General features: G+C 42.3%; 2 protein-coding genes across 2 annotated transcripts in view; both read right to left on the reverse strand.

Moving 5' to 3' along the window:
* Window positions 1–26,756, reverse strand: part of LOC134410239 (BTB/POZ domain-containing protein KCTD5-like) — an 89,440-nt gene that overhangs the window by 56,368 nt on the left and 6,316 nt on the right. The window contains exons 2-3 of the mRNA XM_063143410.1: window positions 7,605–7,713; window positions 6,953–7,044 (exon numbers count right to left, since the gene is read on the reverse strand). Of these exons, the coding sequence (XP_062999480.1) occupies window positions 6,953–7,044; window positions 7,605–7,713 (201 nt within the window). The remainder of the gene's footprint in view (window positions 1–6,952; window positions 7,045–7,604; window positions 7,714–26,756) is intronic.
* KDM8 (lysine demethylase 8) overlaps window positions 1–26,756 on the reverse strand; it is a 402,374-nt gene that overhangs the window by 20,835 nt on the left and 354,783 nt on the right. The gene's annotated exons all lie outside the window — the stretch shown is intronic.

A 26,756-nucleotide genomic window follows, 5' to 3' on the forward strand; every position in this document is an offset into this window, starting at 1 on the left:
CCTTTTGGTACTGACCTAAATGTTTGTCACAAGCACATAAACATTTCACTTATGGGTTGAAGGCAAATCACATTTTCCCAGCATCCAAAACCACAGTACTTCACTGCTGGAAAATAGGAGCCGGGAGCGGAGCCGGTTGGGTTTGAGTGAGCTCCGTGATTGTGCTTACTTAAATTCCTTTTGTGCACGTATTTTCTTTTTCTTCCCACCTTATGTACTTTCAACTACCTTATCTTAATTACTTTATCTCAGGGACTTGTTACCCTGAGCAACTCCCACTGAAAACTGAGATAACCGTTGTTGTTTTTAACGTGTATAAATAATTTTTATTTTGGTGCCTCTGGTGGAAAGGAATTTGAAGGGCTAGCTGCTGCTGACCCTGGAGGTTTTTTGCCTTTTGCTTTTAATACTTTGCTTTTTAATTCTTGGTTCTCTATTTTTTTTAAAAAAAAAACTTTTTAACTTTTTTAAATTTGTAACTTTTTAACTTGAATTTTTACCTTTGATTTTAACTAGCAAGTTTGCTATTCATTTAATGCGCTGCACTCAATTGTTTAATTGCTTAATTGCTAAATTGCTTTACATTGAGCCTAAATACCTCGCAGCTGTTTTTGATCTCCTCAAACTAATCAAGCACTGAACAATTGCGGCTGTTTTGACAAAGCCTGTGGTTGATTTCGCATTCCAAAGGATAATGAAGTGGCTATCTTCTTTGCTTTGACCTACTGTCTTCTATTCCCTCCTCTTGATTGTTATAGAGGAGGCTGAAATTATCCACCAGCTTCACAATAAGTCTCCTGTTCAGAATATTTGGGGGACTAATGTAGAAAATATCAATCTCTGGTAGCAAAAGAAGTGAGCCCCCCTGTTTTTAGAATTACATGAGGAACTGTGTGCTGGGTATTTCCTCTTTATTAAAATGGTTTCTACAAGAAGTATCTATAGAAGCCAGGGGATGGTGCCAGTCTCTCCCCTTGTCCAAAGGGTATGTAAACGTACCAAACAAACACAAATCACACAGTTTTGTATCCCTAGTGGGACGAAGGAAAAATATAAGGAGACAAGAGAAGAAATGACTGAAGCTTTGAACTCTTTATCCGATTGTACAGCAGAAATAAACGGATTAGAGGGAGAACGGGAAACACCCATTATGGAGCCGCTGCCTAAAGGCCTTGCTCAAGAGCACCTAAGGTTCGAAAATTGGACCCTGCAAAATCCAACACATTCCCCTGAGATCGCTGAGTTAGAAGACCTAGAGTCAAAGGAAATAAATGAGTCAATGAAAGATCAAATGGAGAAGTTAAAAACTGAAATGAAATCAATGACTTTAGAGGGGAAAATAAATAAGTTGGTTGCTGCACAAGAACAGATAAGAAAAGAAAGCCTAACAATAGAAGGTGGGCTTTATATAATAATGAGAGAGATAGAATTAATTAAAAATTTCATATCTGAATGCAACAATCTTCTAACCACCATTGTGGGAACGTACATAAAAACAGACCCTAAACTAGAAGATGTGGGTTTAGGGAAAGTCTGTAATAAAAACTTAGCACCGAAAAGTAACTCCACATTGAAGAAGGGTGAGAAACAGAAGAAAGTAGAAAAGAAGAAAAATGTAGTTCAAGTAAAGAAAAGTAAAAATAAAAAGACCCCAAAGATACAACGTTATAAAAAAAAGGATCTTGAAAGGTTATGCAAACTACTGGTCTCTCCACCAAGTAACAAAATGAAGATAAAGACCAAGAAGCAAACTAAACAGGGATCATCATCAATGGAATCAAACAATACTAAGGACGAATCTCTCTCGAAAGAGGCAGCTGTTTCGCCTCTAGTTACTGCCCAAACACAAGTTGAGGCATCAGAACAATTGGACCCATGGGACAGCGTACGTATGCAATCTAAACAAAAATCAAAGAACTCCCCAAATAATAAAAAAGTGGTCGTTAGTATTAAACCGCCAAAAATTGGTGATGTTAAATTATCCTAAACCTACTGGTCTTCTTACACAAACTGAACACAAACTACATCTTCTAGAAATTCTGAATGTGACTTCTCCAGACTTACTTACTATAGACAAAATAGCTCAGGTGGAATATCTATTCTACAACTATATTTCTGCTTGTGCTGTTATCACTTTTAGAGATTGGAACAGTGTTAAATTAGTTCTCAAATGTAAAAATGCACTTAAATCTAGAGAGATTTTAATGTCAAGATTCTTTGAGAACCAAGCCCCACCACAGGATTTAATATTGGGTTCATATTTACATCCAAAAAATAACTCAATCAGTATAGAGATCCCTGTGGGGAATCTAATTGATCTTGACTCCGGGGAAGTGCCCACTCTAAGGCATAAAAGCAGTGTGTTGCCTGTATACAAAAAGGAGAAACAAACAGATCCTAAAGCACAAACGTTAACCCCAGGGGATAAGACTGTTCTAATCGAAGAAGAGAAAATGTTATTGGACTCCTTCTCCGCACTCCCTCTAGTAGAACAAAATGAAATTATACTAAGGCTGGAAGGTCTTAAAGGGCATTTAACAACTCTACAAGCGAAGGCAAAAGGCTGTAACCACACCAAACGGGGAGACCACATGGAAACTGAACTTGACACAGCACATATGACTGATTTGGATACTGTGAAGGCAAGTCGAATAACAAAGGAGGATTCATGTCAAACAAAGAAAAGGTCCCCCAAGTTCCAGTTACGCGTAGAAATACACCAACCTCCCAAAAACACAGGGTCAAGTAAAAATGAGAAGGAAGTACACCCAGTCCAAGCTGTTGTAGCACCTGGGACATCAAAGCCTCTGACCTGGTTAGACATGAGATGTCTAGACAAGGAGGAAAACGGCTTACCAGAGAAGGAATCTAAAGAAATCAATCCACCAAATAAGAAATCTGGCATACTTTGCCCAGTGATCTCAAGTGTGAGCACTCTGAAAGCACCTTTGGATGTTATAGAACACCAACACCCAAAGGATACTCGGCAGAAACTTTCAAACGCTGTGAACAATGGAGAGCTCTGCCAAAAGCGACCAGAGCCAGTAAGATCCCCTGCTGACACACAAAACTACTGACTAAGAAGAGAGCCAGTGGAAACAACTTCTCCGACACTAAAAATAGTCTCCTGGAACGTATCGGGTTGGATGGGAAAATTAGTTGACAAGGATTTCGTTGAAATTTTACAACAGTTTTCCATAATCTTCCTACAAGAAACATGGGTGGAAGACAGCTCTCAACCTCAGCTCCAAGGATATAAATCCTTTACAAAGGCGGCAACAAGGCAAAACAAATTTGGCCGTGCCAGTGGGGGTTTGGCAACCCTCATTTCAGTAGATTTGGACTACGTTTCAGTAACAGTGGCTCCTCAGAGCTATGAGGGGATTCTTATTGTCCGTGTATCCTTCAAAAATGGCTCCTCCTTACATTGTATAAACGTCTATGTGCCCCCAGCAACTATGGAGGTGTCTCCCATTTGGTCATCACTGAAGTTGGCAATAAGCGAAATAGAACTACACTTTGAAAATCCCCATTTTATCATAGGAGGTGATTTAAACGCCCGTCTGGGGCAATCGAATACAGAGTTACTGAAACAGTTGCCTGTCCCGTTGGACGATGGTTTCTTTTTAGAAAGGCACTCTCATGACAAAAGAATAAATAAGTATGGCAAAAATCTAATAATGCTTGCATACCTACATTCTCTGTTAATTTTGAACGGTAGTGTAGTTGACAACTCTAATGGTCACTACACATACCTCTCTCATAGGGGGGGGGGCAGTGTAGTGGACTATTTTATAATTTCCCCTGACCTGTTCCACAACATTAAAAAAATTTCTGTGGAAGACCGGCCTGAAAGCGACCATTTTCCTATTAAACTAGTGATGCAAGCCTTGGACACGCGAACTAGCGTCAAAAAAACCTACTCCATTGAGCTGGGTCCCACAGGTAGCAGAAGAATCAAATGGTCAGGATCTTTGAGTTCCAAAGTAGTAAATCTGCTACACGGTCCAATCCTCATGGGTTTTAAAGAGCAGATTGAAAAAGGGGAGCTAGGTTGTTTGGAGGGCTACCAACAGATTGTGGATTACTTGAAACCCCTTTTTGTCCAGTCAGGACCATATGGCAGCGCTAAATCCCGAAACACTGGCTGGTTTGATAAAGAATGCAGAAACATGAAAAAAGAATTAATGGGGTTAAGCAGAAAGGTCAGAAAGGCCAACTCGAATACGCTTCTAAAAACTCTGATAGAGAAAAGATCGGCATACAAGGCCTTACTGAGAAGGAAAAAGTCAGTCTATATCAGCCGTAAGTGGGAAGAGCTTGCCCAGGCAGTAAAACAGAAAGATGATGGCAAATTTTGGGAAACAGTGCATGAGGGCCTACGTGCCTCCAAACCATATTTGGAAATGCAAATCCCGGCGATAAAATGGCAACAGCATTTTGAGAGTATCTTCGCTAGCTATGATATTCATGAACCAACCGAGGAGGGACTAACCATCTCCGACCTCCCATTTTGGCCCAACATGACAGTAAATGAGGTCAGCCGCATATTGGGCAAGCTGGCAGCAGATAAAGCACCAGGAGAAGATATGCTTCCCCCGGAACTTTTTAAATACAATATCAACTGGTGGGCCCCAATCCTGGCAAATCTCTTTTCAAACATCAACCAAACAGGAAATATTCCAGCCGGATGGCAGTCAAGCATTATAGTCCCTTTATATAAAAAAAGTGAAAAAAACGACCCCAAAAGCTACAGGCCCATAAGTCTATTGGATATTGTTTCGAAAGTTTATGGCAGATTCTTGTTGGATAAACTTCAAGCGTGGGCGAATGAAAATGACATCCTGGCGGAGGAACAGGCCGGTTTCCGCCAAGGGAGGAGCACTATTGACCAATGCTTTGTGCTCAACCACTTGATCCACAAATATCGGAGCCAACCCAGAGGAAGCCTGTACGTGGCCTTTGTGGACTTCACCTCCGCCTTTGACCTCGTTGACAGAGATCGCCTCTGGGACAAACTTTCACGGTCAAGCATAGAGAGAGACGACTCCTTTTTTGCTGCAAAAACTGCACTCACAAACGGACTCAAGAGTGAGGATTGGCCCATCTGGGACCCTCTCTGACAAAATTATCATCAGAAGAGGAGTCAAACAGGGCTGTCTACTCGCCCCTTTTTTGTTTAACTATTATGTGAACAACCTGGTGTCCGAGCTAACAGCTCTGGACTGTTTTCCTCCCTCTATTGGCCCTAAGAAGGTTCAGGCGCTCCTTTTCGCAGATGATATGGCCCTTTTATCTATCACTCAGGTTGGCCTGAGGAGACTGTTGAATAGATTAGGCAAGATCTGTAAAAAGGAAAAATTAGTAATCAACTATTCTAAAACCAAGGTGGTAGTCTTCTCTAGGAGAAATCGCGTGCACAGATGGGTCTTAGATGGCCAGCAGATAGAACAATGCATGAGTTTTAAATATCTGGGAATATACTTCTCCTATAATGGGGGTTGGAAAACCCAAGTGGAGGCAGCCAAATATTCAGCTATAAGATCAGCCAAAGCAATATTATCATATGGAAGACACAAAGGTGGCTCCTTGGTTGCCCCTACCCTGAAGCTTTTTGTAGCCAAAGTTCTCCCGCAACTATTGTATGGGGTAGAATTATGGGGTCAAGACTCTATTTCATCAGTAGAGACCATACAGAACATGGTGTTGAAGGAATTGTTAGCTCTTCCAGTAGGGGTTCCCGCCGCCTTATTAAGAATGGAGGTGGATTTGCCCTCCTTTAAGTCAAGAATCCACAAGAGTATCATACTTTATGGGAAAAAGTTAATGACCCTAGATGAAAACAACTTAGCTAAACAATGCTTCAATGAACAGTTGGCGAAGGGTGGATGGGCACATAACTGGTTAACTTTGTCCCAGCTCTATGCCAAGGAGCTGCAGGAGTTGCTAGCTAATAACAAAAGGAGCATTGGAGATAGAATCTATGAGGCTGATGCCCAAGGAAACGAAATAGCTAGCCAATTACAGGCCTTCTCTCCATGGTTTAGTCTTATTAAGAAAGAACAGTACTTTGCACAATATTTGCTTGACCTATCATTTCCTGCCCTAAGAAAGGCCTTTACTGCCCTTCGTTTCCAGACAATGCCCTCTGCTTTCTTGGAGGGGAAGTATAAAAAAGTCCCCCATGCCCAGCGGATCTGTATCTGTGGCTCGGGGGAGATTGAAGACCTAGCACATTATCTTCTGCGTTGCCCTCTGTACAAAGAAATCAGGGAGCGTTTTCTAAAGGAACTATTGTTAGCAAGAGCAGGTTGGCACACCAGAGACATTATCTGCGATCTGCTGGCAGACCATAGTAAAGCAATCACAATCAAGGTAGCAAAGTTTGCTGCTGCAGCCCAAAAAATCAGAAATAACTTTCTTAACACAGTCTGCGTAGATTGTAAGGCGGACCATTTGATTTAATAACCTTGTATAAACTATCATCAGAGATCCCACCTATCTGATAGTGCCAGTTATTGACTGTTAGCACTTCAGGTTATAATGTAATCACTGAAATTATTCTTGTGACTTTGACATGCATGTCACCAGTGTGATAGCAAAGGGCGGGCGCTGCAGACAAACGGAACATCCCTAGAAAGATCTACAGATTGTCTCCGTGGATAATAAAGGATTGTACCCTAAAGATTATGAATATTGTAAATAATGTGTGTTGCGATGTTAGCAACTTTGTATTTTGTAATGGTCTTTGTGCCACAAACAAATAAACTATTCATTCATTCATTCATTTCACTTATGGACAGAGAAATATTTCTAGAACTGGAAGGAAAGGGGTATACCAGGAACCACTCCCCATTTTGCTGCCAAACACAGTCACATGTGCTGAAACAAACGCATGACAAAAGATCTACCCACATAGCAAAGCTAAAGTTTAAAGTGAAGAGAGTCCCACCTGTGAGATTTTGCTGTCTCTTTCCCTTATTTTGTCCTTCACAAGTTTTATTAAGGATATGATGTTGTAGAATTCAGCTTCTTCAAGCACACCTGATAGGAGGGAGAAACAAACATTCAAAAAAGTCCTCTCAAAACTCCAGTCTCTTGAGAGAAAGTCTTTGTCACCAGCAGGCCTCAAGAGGTGTTGTGTGGCCAACCCAAAGACTCCTCCTCCATCTCTGACTTTCCCCTGAATAGCTGGCCTGGAACTAGTCCAGTTGCCAAAGCAAGATGTCTGCTCCACACCCAAAATGGAAAGAGATCAGCAAGAGCCAAGGGCTCCTTGGGCCAACATGGAAGTGCTCAGGAGAGACTACGCCAACAAATATTTAAGCTGTACAATGCTACAAAAAATTGACTTTATAGCAGTTTAATTGCCAGGACCTTGTTCCTAAAGAACCATTCAAGTCTAGGAAATTTAGATCTGAAGACCATCACAAGTTACAGAGTAATGCCAAGCTCAAACAGGCTGCCTTGCTTTACATCTGAGGCGATGGTAGAAATGGGAAACTAATTAAAAAACTCCACCTAAACCATTTTCTCACAGCAGTTAGAATACTGAGCATACAACTATAAAGAAATATTAGAACAGTTTAAACAACAACACATACCTTCCTCTGCAAGGTCTTTATTGATAACCAGTTTCCCATGCCGGAGATAGTTCAATATTGGTCCAAAGTAGGTTGGATCTCTGTCTATTAAGTAGGCACCTGTTTCATCCTAATTTAAAGTAGATATACATTTACTTAAATGCCTTACTTACTTCACTCTATCAACTCCCAGAGCAGTTGTATATCAACTATCAGGCTCCCAGAGCAGTTATATATCAGTTAAAACAATAAAATCATCCTTTGGAGAACACCCGCCCTCCTCAGCCTGGCACCCTAAAGGTAACTGCATTTCTGCAGTCTCCCATGCAAGAAACTAGCCACTCCACCACATCATGGAGCTATATAATCTAAAACCACAAACAAAGCAATTTTTAAAAAAAGGTTCCTTGATAGAACAAAGCAGTTTATTTATATTTATTTATTTATTTATTTATTTATTGCATTTATATACCACCCCATAGCTGAAGCTCTCTGAGCGGTTTACAAAAGTTAAAAACAATAAACATTAAAAACTAATATACAAAGTTTAAAAACATAAAAAGCATAAAAACAACAGTATCCTTATCAAAACAGTATCCTTATCAATCCTTATAATTTGGAACAAGAAGAGAAAAATTGGTTAGTCATGTTCTGTGAATTCTTTTTTTTTTTTAAATACTATTTTTATTGATTTTCAAGTAAGGACAAATACAATAAATACACAGAGTAAAAGAAAACACTCAACAACAATATAAATGTTCCCATAGCACCACTATAAAAAAACATGGGTGTTCATTCCTTCAATAAGCACTTGGTACAGAAAAAGATGCAGGTTAAGTTAGAACCTCTGACCAAAAGGATTCCTGAGTCATTGGGGGTCTAGGTTCGCCAGGATTCATATTAATAAATGTGAAAAAGTCCAACCAGCTTTCCACAAATGTGTCTGATGTTATTTCTCCTCTTGCTAACCTGCTATGTTGTGTCAATTTATCATTTAAAGCTGGTTTCCAAATCTTACCAAATCTTATCTGTCTACAATACTGCGCTCTTCGAAGCCTTCCACTTGTTCTCGTGATCCGATTCCTTCTCGCGTCTTTATTAATCTTATCCCTGCTATCCTCCCTTCCTTGCTTCATATTATTAATTTTTCTCTGTCCACTGGTTCATTTCCTTCTGCTTTTAAACATGCTACAGTCTCTCCTATTCTCAAGAAACCTACTCTTGATAGGCTATCTCTGTCTAACTACCGACCTGTCTCTTTGTTGCCTTTTGTTTCAAAGATCCTGGAGCGTGTGGTCTACTCTCGTTGTCTTGATTTTCTTTCTAGTAACTCTGCTCTGGATCCTTTTCAATCTGGATTCCGTCCTTTGCATTCCACTGAAACAGCCCTTACTAAGATTACCAATGATCTTCTTATTGCTAAGTCCGTTCTTATTCTCCTTGATCTAACTGCAGCCTTTGACACGGTTGATCATGATCTTCTTTTAGATTCCCTTCATGACCTCGGATTTTGTGGCTCTGTCTATAACTGGTTTGCCTCCTATCTAGCGGGTCGCTCTTTCAGCGTGTTGGCTAATGGCAGCTCGTCTTCCTCCTTTCCCCTTTCAGTAGGGGTTCCGCAAGGCTTGGTGCTTGGCCCGTTGTTGTTTTCTTTATACATGTTGCCCTTGGGTAATCATATTCAATCTCATGGCCTCCAATATCACCTGTATGCCGATGATACACAATTATATCTTTCATCTCCGGATCTTTCTCCTGATGTTCACGATCGTATCTCAGCATGTCTTTCAGATATCTCAGCTTGGTTGCTTCATCGTCGTTTGAAACTTAATATGTGTTAGGATTGCACTCGAGGAAGCCTCCTCAGATGAAGAGGAGGCAAACTTACAAGTAGTAGAGGGTGTCTCCTCCCCCACAGCCAGACCAGAGACCGGTGCACAGTTGGAAGGGAGTCGTGCAATGGAGGAGGATGCAGGCCCCGTGGAGGAGCCACGGGTCAGTCAGTCACTCCCTCTGCCTGCCTCTCCTGAGGCTGAGTCAGAGACGGAGGTGGTTCGACCACCCAGCCCCCGCGAAAGGAGACGTAGGAAAAGGGCAGAACAAAGGCAGGGGATCAGGCGAAGTACGCGCCTGCAGAACAGGCACGGAGAAAACGCTGAGCTGTAGTAAGGGGAATGAGGCACAGCTGGGAGCTGGGTGGGGTCATGCTGGCAGGGCTTGAAAAGGGGAAATCTGACCGCTGGTCCACTGTAGCAAACACCTTTCGTTCCTCCGGTTGCTACTGTGCCCCACGCCTTACCGTTTGTCTGTGACTTTGGTTTCCTGACCTGGACTGGCTTGATTGACTCTGCTTGAACGTTTATCCCTGGCATTTTGGACGACTGACTTGGCTCTTGATATCGGACTGGACTTGACCTTCGCTTGCTCTTGGCTCCTTGACCCCAGCACCCTCTGTTTGGTTCTTCGACCCGGATCGGTAGGCTTGCACTTCAGAACTTGTCTCTGGCTAGAACTATTGGACTTTACTTAAAGGACTGTGTTTTTCTTAAACTGCAGCAGTTCCCTCCTGCATTCTTGGCCAGAGATTTATGGCTGGGTAATTGGCAATAAAACACTAAAGCAATAAAGCATTCAGCAGAACGCCTTGACTCGTGGCTGGTCATTGAAAATATGGCAAAGACTGAATTGCTTGTTTTTCCTCCTAAACCTTCTTCTCACCTCCCGTTCTCTCTTACTGTCAATAACGTTACACTTATTCCAGTCAAGGAAGCTCGTAGTCTTAGCTTTATATTTGATTCCTCGCTCTCCTTTATTCCTCATATTGAGACAGTAGCTAAATCCTGTCGTTTCTTCCTGTATAATATTGCCAGGATTCGATCATTTTTGTCTGTCTCTTCTACCAAGACGCTTGTTCATGCATTGGTTATTTCTCGGTTGGACTACTGCAACCTTCTTCTCACTGGCCTTCCTTCTCCTCACATCAGTCCGTTGGTTTCTGTTCACCACTCTGCTGCTAAGATCATCTTCTTGGCTCGCCGCTCTGACCATGTTACTCCACTTCTGAAATCTCTTCATTGGCTTCCAATTCACTTCAGAATCCAATATAAACTTCTCCTGTTGACCTACAAAGCTTTTCAGTCTAGCTCCTTCCTATCTCTCCTCTCTCATCTCACACTATTGCCCCGCTCATGCTCTTCGCTCCTCTGATGCCATGTTTCTCACCTGCCCAAGGGTCTCTACTTTTCCCTTGCTCGGCTTCGTCCATTTTCTTCCGCTGCCCCTTACGCCTGGAACGTTCTTCCAGAACATTTGAGAACGACAAGTTCAATCGCAGCTTTTAAAGCTCAGCTAAAAACCTTTCTTTTTCCTAAAGCTTTTAAAACTTGATTTTGCTCTGACTTTATACTGTTAGTTTTACCCTACCCTGTGCCTGTTTGGTGCATTCTCTTCCCCTCCTTATTGTTTTATTATGATTTTATTAGAATGTAAGCCTATGTGGCAGGGTCTTGCTATTTACTGTTTTACTCTGTACAGCACCATGTACATTGATGGTGCTATATAAATAAATAAATAATAATAAACCAACGTTGATGGTCAAAAGGTCTGTCGCTTTTCCAGAATTGGGCAATTTCCCACCTAGTTGCAGCCAGCAAATGGGTGACCAAGGCTTTGGGAATAATGTTTCTATTGGCATTCCTAAAAATAGAAAGTAGAGCCAGTGCTGGGTCAGTTTCTACTTCAACATTAATAATGTTTGTAATGGTTTGGAAAACCCTTGACCAAAAAGTTTTGACCTGTTGACATTCCCACCAAAGATGAATATAAGTGCCAGGAACGGAGCAACCATGCCAACAGTGCGGGGATATATTAGCACTAATATGGTGCAGTTGATCTCTGAATCGGGGGTGGTCTAAAATCGGGGTTAGGGGGGAAGGGGATGGTGCAAACCATTTTGCCCACTTTGCCCATACCTTTAAATTTGCTTTCAAAAACGGGTTATTAATTGTTTGAATATGTTTTTTCAGTGTTGGAAGGAATGGGATCGCCCTGATCGTAGGGATGCAGGGGGCGCTTTCAATTGACACCCACGGGATTGCTGTCTCATTTCTAATTATTTTGAGTAGTTGCCTCAATTGAAAAGCATCATGGTACAGCCTAAGATTTGGGACACCAAACCCCCCTAGTTTAGTTGGTCGGAATAGTGTCGCTTGATTGACCCGGATGCGTTTGCCCCCTCCACTGAATGTGGATAGAGCTTGTTGCCAACGTTTGAACTCATTTCCAGGAATCTCTACTGGCAGGGTATGAAATAAAAAAGACAGTTTAGGCAACAAAGTCATTTTCAGGGCTGCATTCCTCCCTAGCCAAGATAAATTAAGTTTCTTCCACAGTGTCATATCTTTTCTTAGTGCATTCCATAAAGGATCAAAATTGCATATACGCAGTTGTTTGATTTCCTTAGTGATCTGAATGCCTAAGTATTTTAAAATGTTCTGTGAATTCTTGTTTAAAATGAGGGATTTCTTGCAACCTTTCCTACAACTCAGGGGGTGTATTACAGTATAGGAAACAGTGAATAAGGAAAATACAGGGTGTGGTGTGCAGAAACTGCAGTGAACCATACAGGTAAAAAGCCTTGGAAATGAGTTTGTATACACAAGGGTTTGTACAAACTCCTTTGGATTAGGGCTACTCTCTCATACAATGCTCTTTCACAAAGTTGGACGCAGCCTTTTGCTAGTGAAAGGACACCTTTAGATCCATGTATACAGTATGACTTACTTCAAGAAAATCATGAAATTTCTCCAAAGAGCCTGTTGGCTGGCCTAAGCAAGTATTTGGTGCCTGGTTTGTTGATTTCAGAAATAAGTTTCTTATATTCCTTGTGAATCTCTTCACCTTCAGCCAAAGACAATTGCACTGCCATGTGGCCTTTTGCACCCAAAGAGATCATCGACAGAGCAGAAGAATACTCAAAGGAGAAAAAAAAAACGTTCTTATGATCATTGGCACTTAGCTTCTTGAAAAGGTTGAGGGTAAAGGCAGAGATTGCTATAGAGAGGCTATCCATGTTTCAGAACCTCCTTGGAGTCAGTAAGGGAGAAAAAGTACACAGAGTGATCGTTTGCAGAAGTGTGTTAGGATGCCAGCACTAGACACAGCCTTCTTTTACTATTTAACACCCCACCCCTTAGCTTAGTTCATTATGGGCATGGATATTATTTTGTTGTTATTGTATTATTTTACAAGATTAATATACTGCTCTACATCCAATAAAATATCCAAGTGATGAACAATAAAAAGAGAAAGGAGGAATATTAACAAGAACAAAAAATTAAAATATGGAATTAAAGCCTTGAAAATCAGATTATGCCAGAAAAGATGTGACTGGTTAGTCAGGGAAGGCTTGTTTAAATAAAAATGTTTTCGGCAAGCGCAGAAAACAAAACAAAAGGTGCATGCCTAACATCAACAGGCAGAGATCCATAAAGAGAGAGCCAATACACTAAAGGCTCTACTCTAAGTGGACTCCAAATGGACTGCAGGTCCATTCAGAACCACCAGGAGTGCCTCATCTGGTGATCTAAGTGATCAAACAGGCTAGAAACAGAGATTGCACTCTCTCAAATATCTTGGTCCCAAGTCGTTTAGGACTTCATACTTAACAAAACCTTAAGCCTGTCCTGGTAGCAAATAGGAAGCCACTGCCGTTCCCACAGCAATGGTGTTACATGCTGAAAAAGAAAAGCCTGAGACAACAGCCAAGCTACTACACTCTGCACTAGCTGCTACTTCCACTAATCCAGTTTTGAGCGTACTAGTGCCTATATTGCTGCGGCCAAGCTATCCCTGTCCTTGACATACCAGTTAAAGTTGGTAGAAGGCACTTTGAGTTGTCAAGTTTGGGTTTGTGTGTAGGTGAATTGCCTGCCTGGTGTGAAGGTATCACGCAGCGCCTAGATAGCATAGTAGAAAGTGGTGGGGTAGAGTCAGTTGTCATGGTCCATGTTGGTGTAAAAAGAAAGGGTGTTGTCCTTAACAAAATATACAACTATCCAAATTCAAAGGGTTAAGGAAAAAGACAATTTTACAAGATTTTATCACATAAATACAATTCAACAGCTGTATTAAACAATTAAAGTGCACTGGCATCTACTGTACACATCTGATTGCATCCATGTTATACAGAAAAACCAAAAGAGAAATTAAAAAGCAGGTCAAATGCATTTCGACAACGGGGTGTCTTCTTCAGTGACCCCTGCAAAGATTGAAACATACAAAAACACTCTAAAATACTAAGAGTGAAGAGAATAGCAGAAAGATATGTAACCCAAATTGAGCCAAATATTTTAATGTATTGCATAGTGCCTTGACCTACCAGGCTTCACAGAGCTCCTGTAAAATGTACTTATACGGGCTGACTTAATAGAAAAGCCCTGAATTGGGTAGCCAATGTCACTCCCGTCTATCCAATAGAGCAAGCCTCCTGTGGGTTACAAAAAAATTATATTCCAAATGGTGTATATTACTAAAAAAAACCTTCTACTAAAGCTGTTAAAAAAGTAAAAGGACAGAGGCACATCAAAGTTACTTACAGTCTATCTGCTGCTGACTGCGTTATTATCTTAGAGCAGCTGGTTTGAGGGTTAGCGGATTCCTGTCTCTGTTAAGTAGCCACTAAACCAGCCAATTATATTATGGCAGCAGCCCATCTAATTAGATTGGTCAGGTTACCTCAATGCTACTCTTCACCCTCCCTATATCATACTTACAGTATATCATTAGACCAATACAAAAGGATGCAAAAAATACAATATACAACAAACTGGAGAAATGGAGCATTAGAGCGCATTTACAACTTCATTACAGAAGGGACGACCAATTGCAGTCTTCATTCAGGCCAATTGGATTTAAGGTATGCAAAGTATAAATCCAGTTTAGATTAGGCAGGATTGAAAGTATGTTTTTATTTAATGCTTTTAAATAACAATAAATTTTGTTAGCTACCAAATACCACGTGTCAGCTTGGAATTATTTACCTGCCTTACAGTTATTAAACACCTACACCAGATTATACCCACAGTATATTTTGAGCAGAGGAAAGGTTTCACTTGCAGATCCGCCATTTTCCGGAGCGGGTCGCTCCGCTCCGCCCCCGCTCCGCCCACTTCCGCTCCGCTCCGCTCGGAGCTCCGGATCCGGATCCGGAGCTCCATTTTTGCCCCCCCATAGGGTTGCATTGAAAGCTAAAAAAGTAAACAACTTTTTTTCCGTTGAAGTTAGAAACCTCACGTTTGGCACCATGACACCTCATGGGCGTATACACACACACGCCAAGTTTCAAGGCAATCCCATCATCCCCTGATTTTTGGCGAATTTTTGAAAATCGGGCACCCCATTCACACCCCTTGGGATAGCTCCGTCAATTTGCATGTTAGAAACCTCAAACTCGGCACCAGGGCAGCTTATCCATGTGTCCACATGCACGCCAAGTTGCAAGCAAATCCCATCATCCCCTGATTTTTGGCGCGGCTCTACCCTCTAACGCACCACCCATAACCCTAATTCACACCCCTTTAGATAGCTCCGTCAATTTGCACGTTAGAAACCTCAAACTCAGCACCATGATAGCTTATCCACGTGTCCACATGCACACCAAGTTTCAAGGCAATCCCATCATCCCCTGATTTTTGGCGAATTTATGAAAATCGGGCACCCCATTCACACCCCTTGGGATAGCTCCGTCAATTTGCATGTTAGAAACCTCAAACTCGGCACCATGAGAGCTTATCCATCTGTCCACATGCACGCCAAGTTGCAAGCAAATCCCATCATCCCCTGATTTTTGGCATGGCTTAACTCACCCCAAATTGTCCCATTCTACAACTACGTCAATTTGCATGTTTGAAACCCCAAAGTCGGCACCATGATAGCTTATCCACGTGTCCACATGGACGCCAAGTTTCAAGGCAATCCCATCATCCCCTGATTTTTGGGGAATTTATGAAAATCGGGCACCCCATTCACACCCCTTGGGATAGCTCCGTCAATTTGCATGTTAGAAACCTCAAACTCGGCACCATGAGAGCTTATCCATGTGTCCACATGCACGCCAAGTTGCAAGCAAATCCCATCATCCCCTGATTTTTGGCGCGGCTTAAACTTTTTAACTCACCCCAAATCAAGTCCCATTCTACAACTACGTCAATTTGCACGTTAGAAACCTATCCTTTGGTCCCATGACAGCTTACCCATGTGTCCCCATGGACACCAAGTTTCAAGGCAATCCCATCATCCCCTGATGTTAGGGGAACTTTTGAAATTTGAACACTCCAGTATGTCAGGGATTTAAAGTTGCAATTGCAGACAGCTCAATGGGGCCAGTTCCAAGGCAATCCCAACATGCCACGAGATAACCCTAAATCTTCTTGCACATTTGAAAAAGGGATTATTGAATTTGATAAAGTCTAAGTGAGCGCAGGAAGGACTTCTCCCCTTAGTCAAAGCAAGACACATACACCATCGCTGCAAGGCGGGAAGGGGAGAAGGGAGGGAAAGCAGGCAGGCAGCATGCATTGTAGTGCCGCAAGGATGGCTTGAGCACTAACGCATAGCAAACCAACCCATAAGCGGGCGCAAAGTGAGGCAAAGATGGCTGGTTCTTTCTTTCTAAGCCAGCAGTTACGCCTTGAGGGGCACAGAGGAGGACGATTGGGAGCAAACCAGGCACCAGGCGGGCAGAGAGGCAGGCAGAGTAGGCGAGGAGTCAGTCCTGGCAGATGCCCCACCACAGCAGCACCCCGGGGGAGGCGGGCAGGCGGGCAGGCAGGCAGGCAGGCTGCGGGCATTTCTGGGGGCACAAGGAAGTGATGGCTGGTTTCTAAGCCAGCATTGCAGTTAGTCACGCATTGCAAACGCAAACCATCCCAGCGAGTCGGTCACCGAGGAGGACAGGCTAGCAGAGGGGCAGGCAGAGTGACATGTCATAGATCTAGTATTGGGGAGGAGTCAGTCCCGGCAGATGCCCCAACACAGTAGCACCCTGGGTGGGCATTGGAAAACGCCATCTTGTGGGTCAATACTTCCCCCACCCCATGTCCTGCAGGGTTGCCTGCCTAACCCTTGTGGGGATGGGAGATGGAGAGCTTAGAGTGGCAGTGCCAGCAGCAGCCTTCGGCTTTCCCCTGGAACCAGTCGCCTTGCCCGCCTCTTTCCCCAGCAAGATCGCCTGGTGCTGCCTATGAAGATGCATCTTCATGCTGCTGGTTCCATAATGCCCTGTCGATGAACCCCTGCTTAGGCTGAGTTTGCAGTGGCGACAGACAGCAAAGCGGGGATCCGCTCCCAACTCAAAGTGGTCCCACACGATGCTTGTCTTTCGTTTCCGTGGTGACACCACCAATTGCCCGCCTGAGCTCTCTGGTGTTGCCACAGAAACAGGGGTGTGGGATGAGACTGGGGAGAGAGCCTCGGCCTGCTGCTGCTCCTCCTCAGCCCCCACATCCTGGAGGCCCACCGCCTCCTCCTCCTCCTCCCCCCCCTCCACTGTGCTGAGGACCTCGTCTAGGTCCATCATCGGGCTCGTGGGCTGAAAGGAGAATGAAGGAGTTGGGGATACTCCTCCTCCTCTAATGGCACTGCTGCCACGTGCCTCTTGCAAACAGGCACTTTTCCCATTCCCACCCTCAAAAAGAGAACGCCGGGCACAAGTTGCAGAAGAGAGTGGCTCTGCCTGCTGCTTGTCCTGCTTCTGTTTTGGAGCAGTCAGCCAAGGAGTTGCCCGTTTGAGTTTCACAGGAGGAGAGGAAGCCTGCTTACTGCTGGCAGACTGAGCCTTGCTGCTTTCAGCACGCCTGCTTCCTCTTTTCATGATGACTAACAAAATATTAATACTACTAATACTATGTATAAGGTACTACTAAGAATATGTATAAGAAGAATATAATATGTTTAAATGTAGGGAAATGGGACAAGAACAATAAAATATACTACTACTAATATGTATGAGAATATACTAATATATATATATATACTACTAAGAATATCTACAAGAATATAATAATATGTTTAAGAATATTACTAATAAATGTAGGGAAATGGGACAAGAAATGGGACAACCACTACTATAAGAAGAACAAAATATGAATACTACTACTAATATGTATGAGAATGTATACTAATAGACTACTAAGACTATGTAAAAGAATATAATATAATATGTTTAAGAATAGGGAAATGGTGTGCGTATGCTTTCCCCAAAATGCTCAATCTGTGGCTGCCTGTTGAACTTGACAAAAGCAGCCCACTCTGTCCAAGTTACACAGAGAAGAAAAAGATAATCCAATTTTTTTGGTATATTTGGTATATAGAAGATAGAAGGAAACACAATCAGGATTTAAGAGAGGGGAGGGGGGAAAAGAACCAACCACTACTATAAGAAGAACAAAATATGAATACTACTACTAATATGTATGAGAATGTATACTAATAGACTACTAAGACTATGTAAAAGAATATAATATAATATGTTTAAGAATAGGGAAATGGTGTGCGTATGCTTTCCCCAAAATGCTCAATCTGTGGCTGCCTGTTGAACTTGACAAAAGCAGCCCACTCTGTCCAAGTTACACAGAGAAGAAAAAGAGAATCCAATTTTTTTGGTATATTTGGTATATAGAAGATAGAAGGAAACACAATCAGGATTTAAGAGAGGGGAGGGGGAAAAAGAACCAACCACTACTATAAGAAGAACAAAATATGAATACTACTAATATAATATGTATGAGAATATATACTAATGGACTATGTGAAAGAATATAATAAAATATGTTTAAGAATATAAATGTAGGGAAATGGGACAAAAAGTGTGTGTATGCTTTCAAAAGAAAGCTTTCACAAAAGCAGAACAGTCAGGCTTTAATACAGGGAAGGGGGGGGCAACCAACCCAACCACACACTCCAAAATTCAAAAATAAAGTTTATATTAAATCAAAGTAAGGGGAAAACACAGGGCAAACTAAGCTACAAGTCAGAAAGAAGCAAACAAACACACACACGCGCCAAACTAAACCTATCCTAATCTATCTCCAAAGTCCAAAGCAGGAGCACTAACTAACTAAGTGTTCCCTCCACGAACGCCAACCCACAAAGAGACACAAAACAGAAAGTTCTCAGGGTGGGTCTGCCTTAGTTCCCCCTCCAACGCTGGGATTGGAGGAGGATGCTTTCTGAGGAGATCAATTCTCATCAGGATTGGGAGTTGAATGTGCCTGTCATCGCTTCCAAAAAAATAAATAAATAAATAAAAAAAACCCAAACCCCGATTTTTTAAAAAATATTGCACGTGAACCACAGCACGCAGAAAGTTGAGAGTGGTCTCAAAATGACCCCCATCCACGACTCTCTGTGCACAAGAATTTTCAGAACTATAGCTTAACCCCCCCCCCAGTTATCCCCGATTCTTTCCCTCAATGCAATCCTATGGGTGAAAAGCCGAAACGCAGTTTGAGCCGCGCGGTTGACCCGATTTTTAAAAAAATATTGCACGTGAACCACAGCACGCAGAAAGTTGAGAGTGGTCTCAAAATGACCCCCATCCACGACTCTCTGTGCACAAGAATTTTCAGAACGATAGCTTAACCCCCCCCCCCAGTTATCCCCGATTCTTTCCCTCAATGCAATCCTATGGGCGAAAAGCCGAAACGCAGTTTGAGCCGCGCGGTTGACCCGATTTTTAAAAAAATATTGCACGTGAACCACAGCACGCAGAAAGTTGAGAGTGGTCTCAAAATGACCCCCATCCACGACTCTCTGTGCACAAGAATTTCCAGAATGATAGCTTCAAAAACAACGTAGTTATGCGCGATTATTTCCCGCAATGCAATCCTATGGCGAAATGTTTTCAAGATGGCGACCGGAGCGCTCCGCCTGAACTCGGAGCTCCGAAAAATGGTCGCTTCTCTTCGCCTTGCTTCTAGGGGGTCCGCGGTCCGCTCCTACTCCGCCTCTGGGTAAGGCGGAGCAGGCCAATCCGCTACTGCTTCTACGCTCCTAATCGGAGCGGAGCACATCCCTAGTTTTAATTAACCTCCCTCAGGTTTTCAAGTGGTGGTGCTTGGCCTGGGAAGGGTTTATGTGACTGGCCTAGTGTAAGGGTCTGTTACGTCGCAAGTGTTGTTCCACTCTTGTCCTACTTGTGGTTCTCCCATGGGCAGCCAGTTGGTCACTGTGTGAACAGAATGCTGTACTAGATGGATCTTTGGTCTGATTGAGCATGGTTCTTAGGGTTCTCCAGGGTTCAAGAGGCATGGGATTTCCCAAAAAAGGACAACTCACCTAAACAATCAGAAACAATCCAAAGGAGGAAAACAAATGGAACATTACAGAAGAAGCCAATGTGGCTGCACAAAAAGCTTAGTGATGATCTGAAAATCAAAAAGGAGGTGAAATGAGAGACAGGTCATTGGAATTTCAGAGCTTGGAATTTCAGAGATGGTGTCAAGAAGGCTAAAGCTCAGAATGAACTGAGGTTGGTATGGGACATTAACAACAACAAAAAGGGCTTCTTCAGACATGTTCAGAGTAAAAGAAAAATGAAGTAATGGTAGACCAGCTGTTCACCTAAGATCGTAAAACACTGATAGGTGACAAAGAAATGATGGAACTGCTCAACTTCAACTTTGGCTGTTTTCTCCCAAAAGAAGCCCTTTCTCCCGAAAGAAAATCTGTGTTCTATCTGGCATATACGATCATAGAATGATAAAATAGGGATTCCTGGATGAGATGGATTATCTAGATGCATTTCAATCTGGTTTCAGGCCTGGTTATGGGACAGAAACAGATTTGGTTGCCTTGGTGGATGACCTACGCTGGGAACTGGACTGGGGGAGTGTGTCGCTGTTGGTTCTGCTGGACTTCTCAGCGGCGTTTGATACCATCGACCATGGTATCCTTCTGGGCTGCCTTGCTGGGATGGGATTTGGAGGCAGTTTTTCAGTGGCTTCATTCCTTCCTGGAGGGGCAGACCCAGAAAGTGGTGCTGGGGGACTCCTGTTCAACTCCTTAGCCATTGGCCTGTGGAGTCCCTCAGGGCTCTGTTTTGTCCCCAACATATACAAGAAACCGTTGGGAGAGGTTATCTGGTGTTTTGGGGTGTGGTGCCACCAGTATGCTGATAACACCCAACTCTACTACTCCTTTCTATCCAATTCCAAGGAAGTGGTTTCTGTGCTAAACCGGTGCCTGTTGGCAGTAATGGGTTGGATGAGGGCGAACAAATTGAAGCTTAATCCAGATAAGACAGAGGTGCTCCTGGTCAGTCGAAAGGCAGATCAGGGAATAGGGATTCAGCTTGCGCTGGATGGAGTTACACTCCCCCTGAAGACACAGGTCCGCAGCTTGGGTGTACTTCTGGATTCAGCCCTGAGCCTGGATGCCCAGGTTTTGGCGGTGGCCAGGAGTGCATTTGCACAGTTAAAGCTAGTGTGCCAGCTGCACCCGTTCCTAGAGATGTCTGAACTGGCCAAGGTGCCACATGCCTTAGTTATATCCCGACTGGATTACTGTAACGTGCTCTACGTGGGGCTGCCTTTAAAGAGTGTTCGGAAACTTCAGCTGGTTCAAAGAGCTGCAGCCAGATTGTTGACCGGGTCTAGTTACAGAGAGCATACAACTCCCCTGTTAAAACAGCTCCACTGGCTTCCAGCTCTCCCACACTAGAGGCATTCAAGCTAGACTGGCCTTCTCATTGATGTACATTTGGAAGCAGGCAAAAACTTCTTCGTTCCGGCAGGCCTTTGGTGTATAATCTGGGCCTCTGTCTATGCTAAGGACTTTAAAATTTTCATGTATTTTAAACGTTTAATGTTTAAATATTGTAACATATTTAATATATTTTAAACTTTTGTATATTTTTTTTCGTAGGTTTTAAAATGTGTATGTTTTAAATTTTGTAAGGCTGCTTTGAGGCCCAGTATTGGGCAAAAGGTGGGATAATAATAACAATAACAACAACAACCTTTCAAGTATTTGAAAAAAGCTAACATGTCTCTCTTCAGCCTATCATGTCTGCCCAGTTCTTTCAGGCTCGCCTCTTAGGGCTTTGTTTCCAGACCCCTGACCATCCTCGTTGCCCTCCTCTGAACCTCCTCCAGCTTGTCTGCATCCTTAGAATCATAGAATAGTGGAGTTGGAAGGAGCCTATAAGGACCAACCCCCTGCTTCAATGCAGGCCTGCACCCTAAAGCATCCCTGACAGATGGTTGTCCAGCTGCCTCTTGAATGCCTCTAGTGCCCACAACCTGCCTAGGTCATTGGTTCCATTGTCGTACTGATCTAACAGGAAGTTTTTCTTGATGTCCGGCTGGAATCTGGCTTCCTGTAACTTGAGCCCATTATTCTGTGTCCTGCACTCTGGGATGATTGAGAAGAGATCCTGGCCCTCCTCTGTGTGACACTTTTTTTTCCAATTAATACTTTTATTTATTTTCCACAAAAAACAGACACATAAGGAAAGGTACAAAAAATAAACAAAAAAGAAACACTACAAACTATACAGACTACTACAACACCTACATCTAGTAAAATAAACACAATACATAAGGCTATATTTCATTTAAAGCGATCTTCATGTCAGATGGCAAACATCTGTTGCTTCTAGATTACCAGGTACGAATTTCATAACAACAAGCTAATGTTTATATATATATCAAAGGCAAAGGTACAAGTTACATGGAAAACCCACAAACAAATAAATCCTCCTTTTGCTGTTCTTGTATATACTCGATAAAAGGTTTCCAGTCCAATACATATGAGGCTATTGTTCTTTCATGTATTAGCACTGTTAATTTCGCCATCTCCGCCAATTCCATCACCTTGAGGAGCCATTCTTCCATTGTTGATACTTGTATTTTTTTCCAATATTGTGCATAGTCTATTGCGTAGTCTTGCTGCTGTCACCATATGTTGAAATAACAACCTTTTTTCTTTAAATTGATCATCCCCGAGTCCAAGCAAAAACAATTCTGGTTTCATTTCTATGTTTATCTTTTTTTAAAATTGCATTAATACATGTATTTTAACCCAGTATGCTTTTGCTCTTTTACAAGACCACCACATATGATAAAAGGTTCAGTGTGACAACCTTTTAAGTATTTGAAGAGTGCTATCAATCTTATCTTCTCAAGGCTAAACATGCCCAGTTCTTTCAGTCATTCCTCATAGGGCTTTGCTTCCAAACCCATGATCATCCTTGTTGCCCTCCTCTGAATGGACTCTAGCTTGTCTTCATCTTTCTTGAAATGTGGTGCCCAGAACTGGACGCAATACTCTGTAGATCCACCTAATAGTTGTTCCATCTAGCCCACTTTTACCTAGTTTATTAATCAAAATATCATGGGGGCACTTTGTCAAAAGCTTTGCTGAAGTCAAGATATATTATGTCCACAGCATTCCCATAGTCCACAAGGGAAGCTACCTGAACAAAAAAGATCAGATTAGTCTGACAGGATTTGTTCTTGACAAATCCATGCTGGCTTCTTTTAGTCACTGCATTGTTTTCAAGGTGCTCACAGATTGACTTCTTTATACTCTGCTCCAAATTTTTCCCCAAGGATGGTCTGTAGTTCCCAGGTTCCTTCTTTTTGCCCTTTTTGGAGATAGGGACAATGTTGGCCCTCCTCCAGCCATCCAGCACCTCACCTGTCTTCTATGATTTCGCAAAGATAACAGACAGTGGTTCTGAGAGTTCTGATGGCTCCAGTTCATTGGGCCCTGGAGATTTGAACTCCTTCAAAGAAATTAGGTGTTCCTTGACCATTTGTTTATCTATCTCAAACTGCAATCCTGCCCCTTCAGCTTGTACTTCACTTTTTCCAGGGAGGGCATAGACCCACTTTTGGGAGAAGATTAAGCCAAAGTAGGAATTGAGCACTTCAGCCTTTTCTTTGTCATCTGTTATCAATTTGCCATCCTCATTAAGCAGTTAAACCACCATTTCTTTCCTTAGTTCTACTATTCACTTATTTCAAGAAAGCCTTTTTATTGCCTTTAGCATCCCTCGCTAAACTCAGCTCATTCTCAGCTTTAGCCTTCCTGATGCCATTTCGGCATTTCTGTGTTACTGTACTCTTCTTTTGTAGCCTGTCCTTCCTTGTACTTCCTATATGTATCCTCTTTTGTTTTCAGGTCCTCTCTAAGCTTTTTGTGGAGCCACATTGGTTTCTTCTGTTGTCTTCTGTCTTTTTTCCTTGTTCGAATTGTTTGTAATTGTGCCTTTAAATTTTTCTTTTTAAAAAACTCCCACCCATCTTGGATTCCTTTTCTCATTAGGGCCACTTGCCATGGGACCTTACATATCATAGTTATGAATTTATTAAAATCAGCTTTCCTAAAATCCAGAGTACATGTGTACTCTGAGTACTTTCTGAGTACTCAGAATACTTTCCTAAAATCCAGAATACACTCAGCTTTTGCTTCCTTTAAAATCAAGAACTCAAGTATGACGTGGTCACTTTCCCCCAGAGCTGCTACTTTATCCACTAAGTCATCCCTATCGGTCAGCATCAAGGCAAGGATTGCTGATCCTCTAGTTCCTTCCTCCACTTTTTGTAGGTGAAAGCCTCACATATGTCAGGAATTTCTTGGAAGGGCCGCTTTTGGCAGTATTTGTCTCCCAACAAATATTGGGTTAATTGAAGTCCCCCACTACTTCGCACTTTCTTGAAACACTGACAATTTGCTTTTCAAAACTTACATCCTCGTTTTCTCCTTGATTGGGTGGTCGGTAGTAGACTCCAACTATAATGCTCTTTTTATTCCTTGCCCCATTCATTTTAATGCAGATGCTCTTGATGGAGCTCCACTATTTCTGTGCAAGGTTAAGTATTTTTAACTTATAGTGCAACTCCACCTCCCTTTCTATTTCTTCTTTCTTTCTGAACAAAGTATACCCTTCAATTTCTATATTCCAGTGATAGCAGTCATCCCACCAAGATTCAGTTATACCTATCAAAATTTATTTGCCTTCATGTATTAAGAGTTCAAGTTCGTTCTGTTTGTTTCCTGTACTCTGGGCTTAGTATATAGACATCGAAGATCATATGCTTCATAGTCTGGGTTCTTTCCTACATTATTGTGGACACTATTTTGGGGCACTATCAGAGCTGATCTCTGTATTGTTTATGTATAAGTTAAACAGCATAGGTGCGAGGATACAGCCCTGTCTTACTCTTCTAGACATAAGAATTTCATTTGAAAGCTGTCCCTGTGTGCCACATCTAACTCGCATCTTGCTGTCACTGTATAGAACCATTATAAGATTAAGAAGTCTTTTGTCCACCAAGATCTTATATAATTTCTCCCACAGTTTAGTTCGAGGGATGGAGTCGAAAGCGGACTTCACATCCATGAAGGCGACAAACAGTTTGTTACGTAGAAATTTAAGATGTTTCTCCGCTAAGTGAAAAAGAATCAGACCATGATCAGAGGTGGAGTGATTCTTTCAAGTTCAAGTTCATTCTGTTTGTTTCCCATGCTCTGGGCATTGGTATATAGACATCGAAGACCATGTGTTTTATAGTCTGGCTTTGTTCCTACATTGTTGCGGACACTGTTTTGGGGCGCTATTGGAGCTGTTCTCTGTACTGTGGTGCATGGGCTCCCATCCATTGTTGACTTGAAGTTTATGTCTCCAGCCCCCATAAGATTCAGTTTAAAGCCTCCTGATCAAGTTCTTCATGCTGTGGCCAAACACATTCTTTCCAGCCCTTGTGAGGTGCAACCATCCCTTGTCAGCAGTCCATCTTCCAAGTAGCGTAGCCTGTGGTCCCAGAATCCAAAATTCTCACGTCGGCACCACCTTTGCAGACAGTCATTCACCTGGAGTATTTTTCTTTCCCTTTCTAACCTTCTTCCAAGAAGTGGGAGGATGGAAGAGAAAACTACTTGGTCCCCAAGGTTCTTCAGTTTCCTTCCCAGAGCTTTAAAGTCTGACATGATTTCTTGGCTCCACTTGGAGAATCATAGAATCATAGAATAGCAGTTCCCAGAGAGCGAGTGAACAGGGGCAGCAAACAGGAGTTTGACAGGGGGTGTAGGGGAAGAGGAGACCAAGGCAAGGGGGAGAAGAGAGGCCTCAAGGAAATCCAGGAGGCTGTCAATTCAAAGAGGCCATGTGCTCCTGAGTGCTGAGTGAAAAAGTGAAGGGGGTGTGGTGAGAGTTGCTGAAGGGCTTGAAGGGTGTGTGGCCTGATTGTTGATTGTTGTAGGCCTCCAAGTGACCTCATTCTGCTTCCTGATTCAGAGCTGAGCAGAAGCAGAGAAGAGCAGCTGGCCCAGCTGAACTAGAAGTTAGAAAAGAAAGCCAGCTCCCAGAGACCGAGCGAGCGAACAGGGGCAGCAAACAGGAGTTTGACAGGGGGAGTTTGGCAGTGGAGGTCTCTAAGGAAAAAAAAAACAAAGGAAAAAAACAAACAAAAACCCCCACAAAAAACACAAAACAAAAACACCACCAACAAAAAAATAATTTAAAAAATCTTTTTTCCCCCTTAAGACAAACTCATATAGTTGTGCAGCTGTGACGGATGGCAGATATCAGCGCACCCCTTTGGCCCTCCGTCTGTGTATTTGTGGGGCCCCAGAAATTGAGGACTTGCCTCATTATTTGTTCTTCTGTTCTTTATACTCCGAACCAAGAACCATTTTTTTGGAATCTATTCTATATCAACTACACTTCAATACCACTTCAGAAAAGATTTTCTATCTCCTGTCTGACACTGACTCTAGGGTAACGCACAAAGTAGCTCTTTTTGCCCTGGCAGCAATGAAAATTCGGGCAAGATTTATTACTGAGATTGCAGTTGACTGTGCTGGAGATGCTCTTATTTAACTACAAATTTTATATTCAAATTATGCTTTTTAATTGTACTGAATTTTATCCTTTTATTATGTATGATAATACATAAGGCTGTAAATTGCGAGGTTGTTAGTTCTCTTTGTTTAATGTCATATATTTTTTAAAAAATTATGCTTTTAATTGTACTGAATTTTATCCTTTTATTATGTATGATCTGTTTGTGATTATATGTAGTATTTTTATATTGTTGATTCTACATAGTGTATTTATTCTGTATGCGAATGGCCTATGGCCTAAGCATTAATAAACTACTACTACTA

Source organism: Elgaria multicarinata, chromosome 17 (assembly GCF_023053635.1).
Source record: "Elgaria multicarinata webbii isolate HBS135686 ecotype San Diego chromosome 17, rElgMul1.1.pri, whole genome shotgun sequence".
NCBI lineage: Eukaryota > Metazoa > Chordata > Lepidosauria > Squamata > Anguidae > Elgaria > Elgaria multicarinata.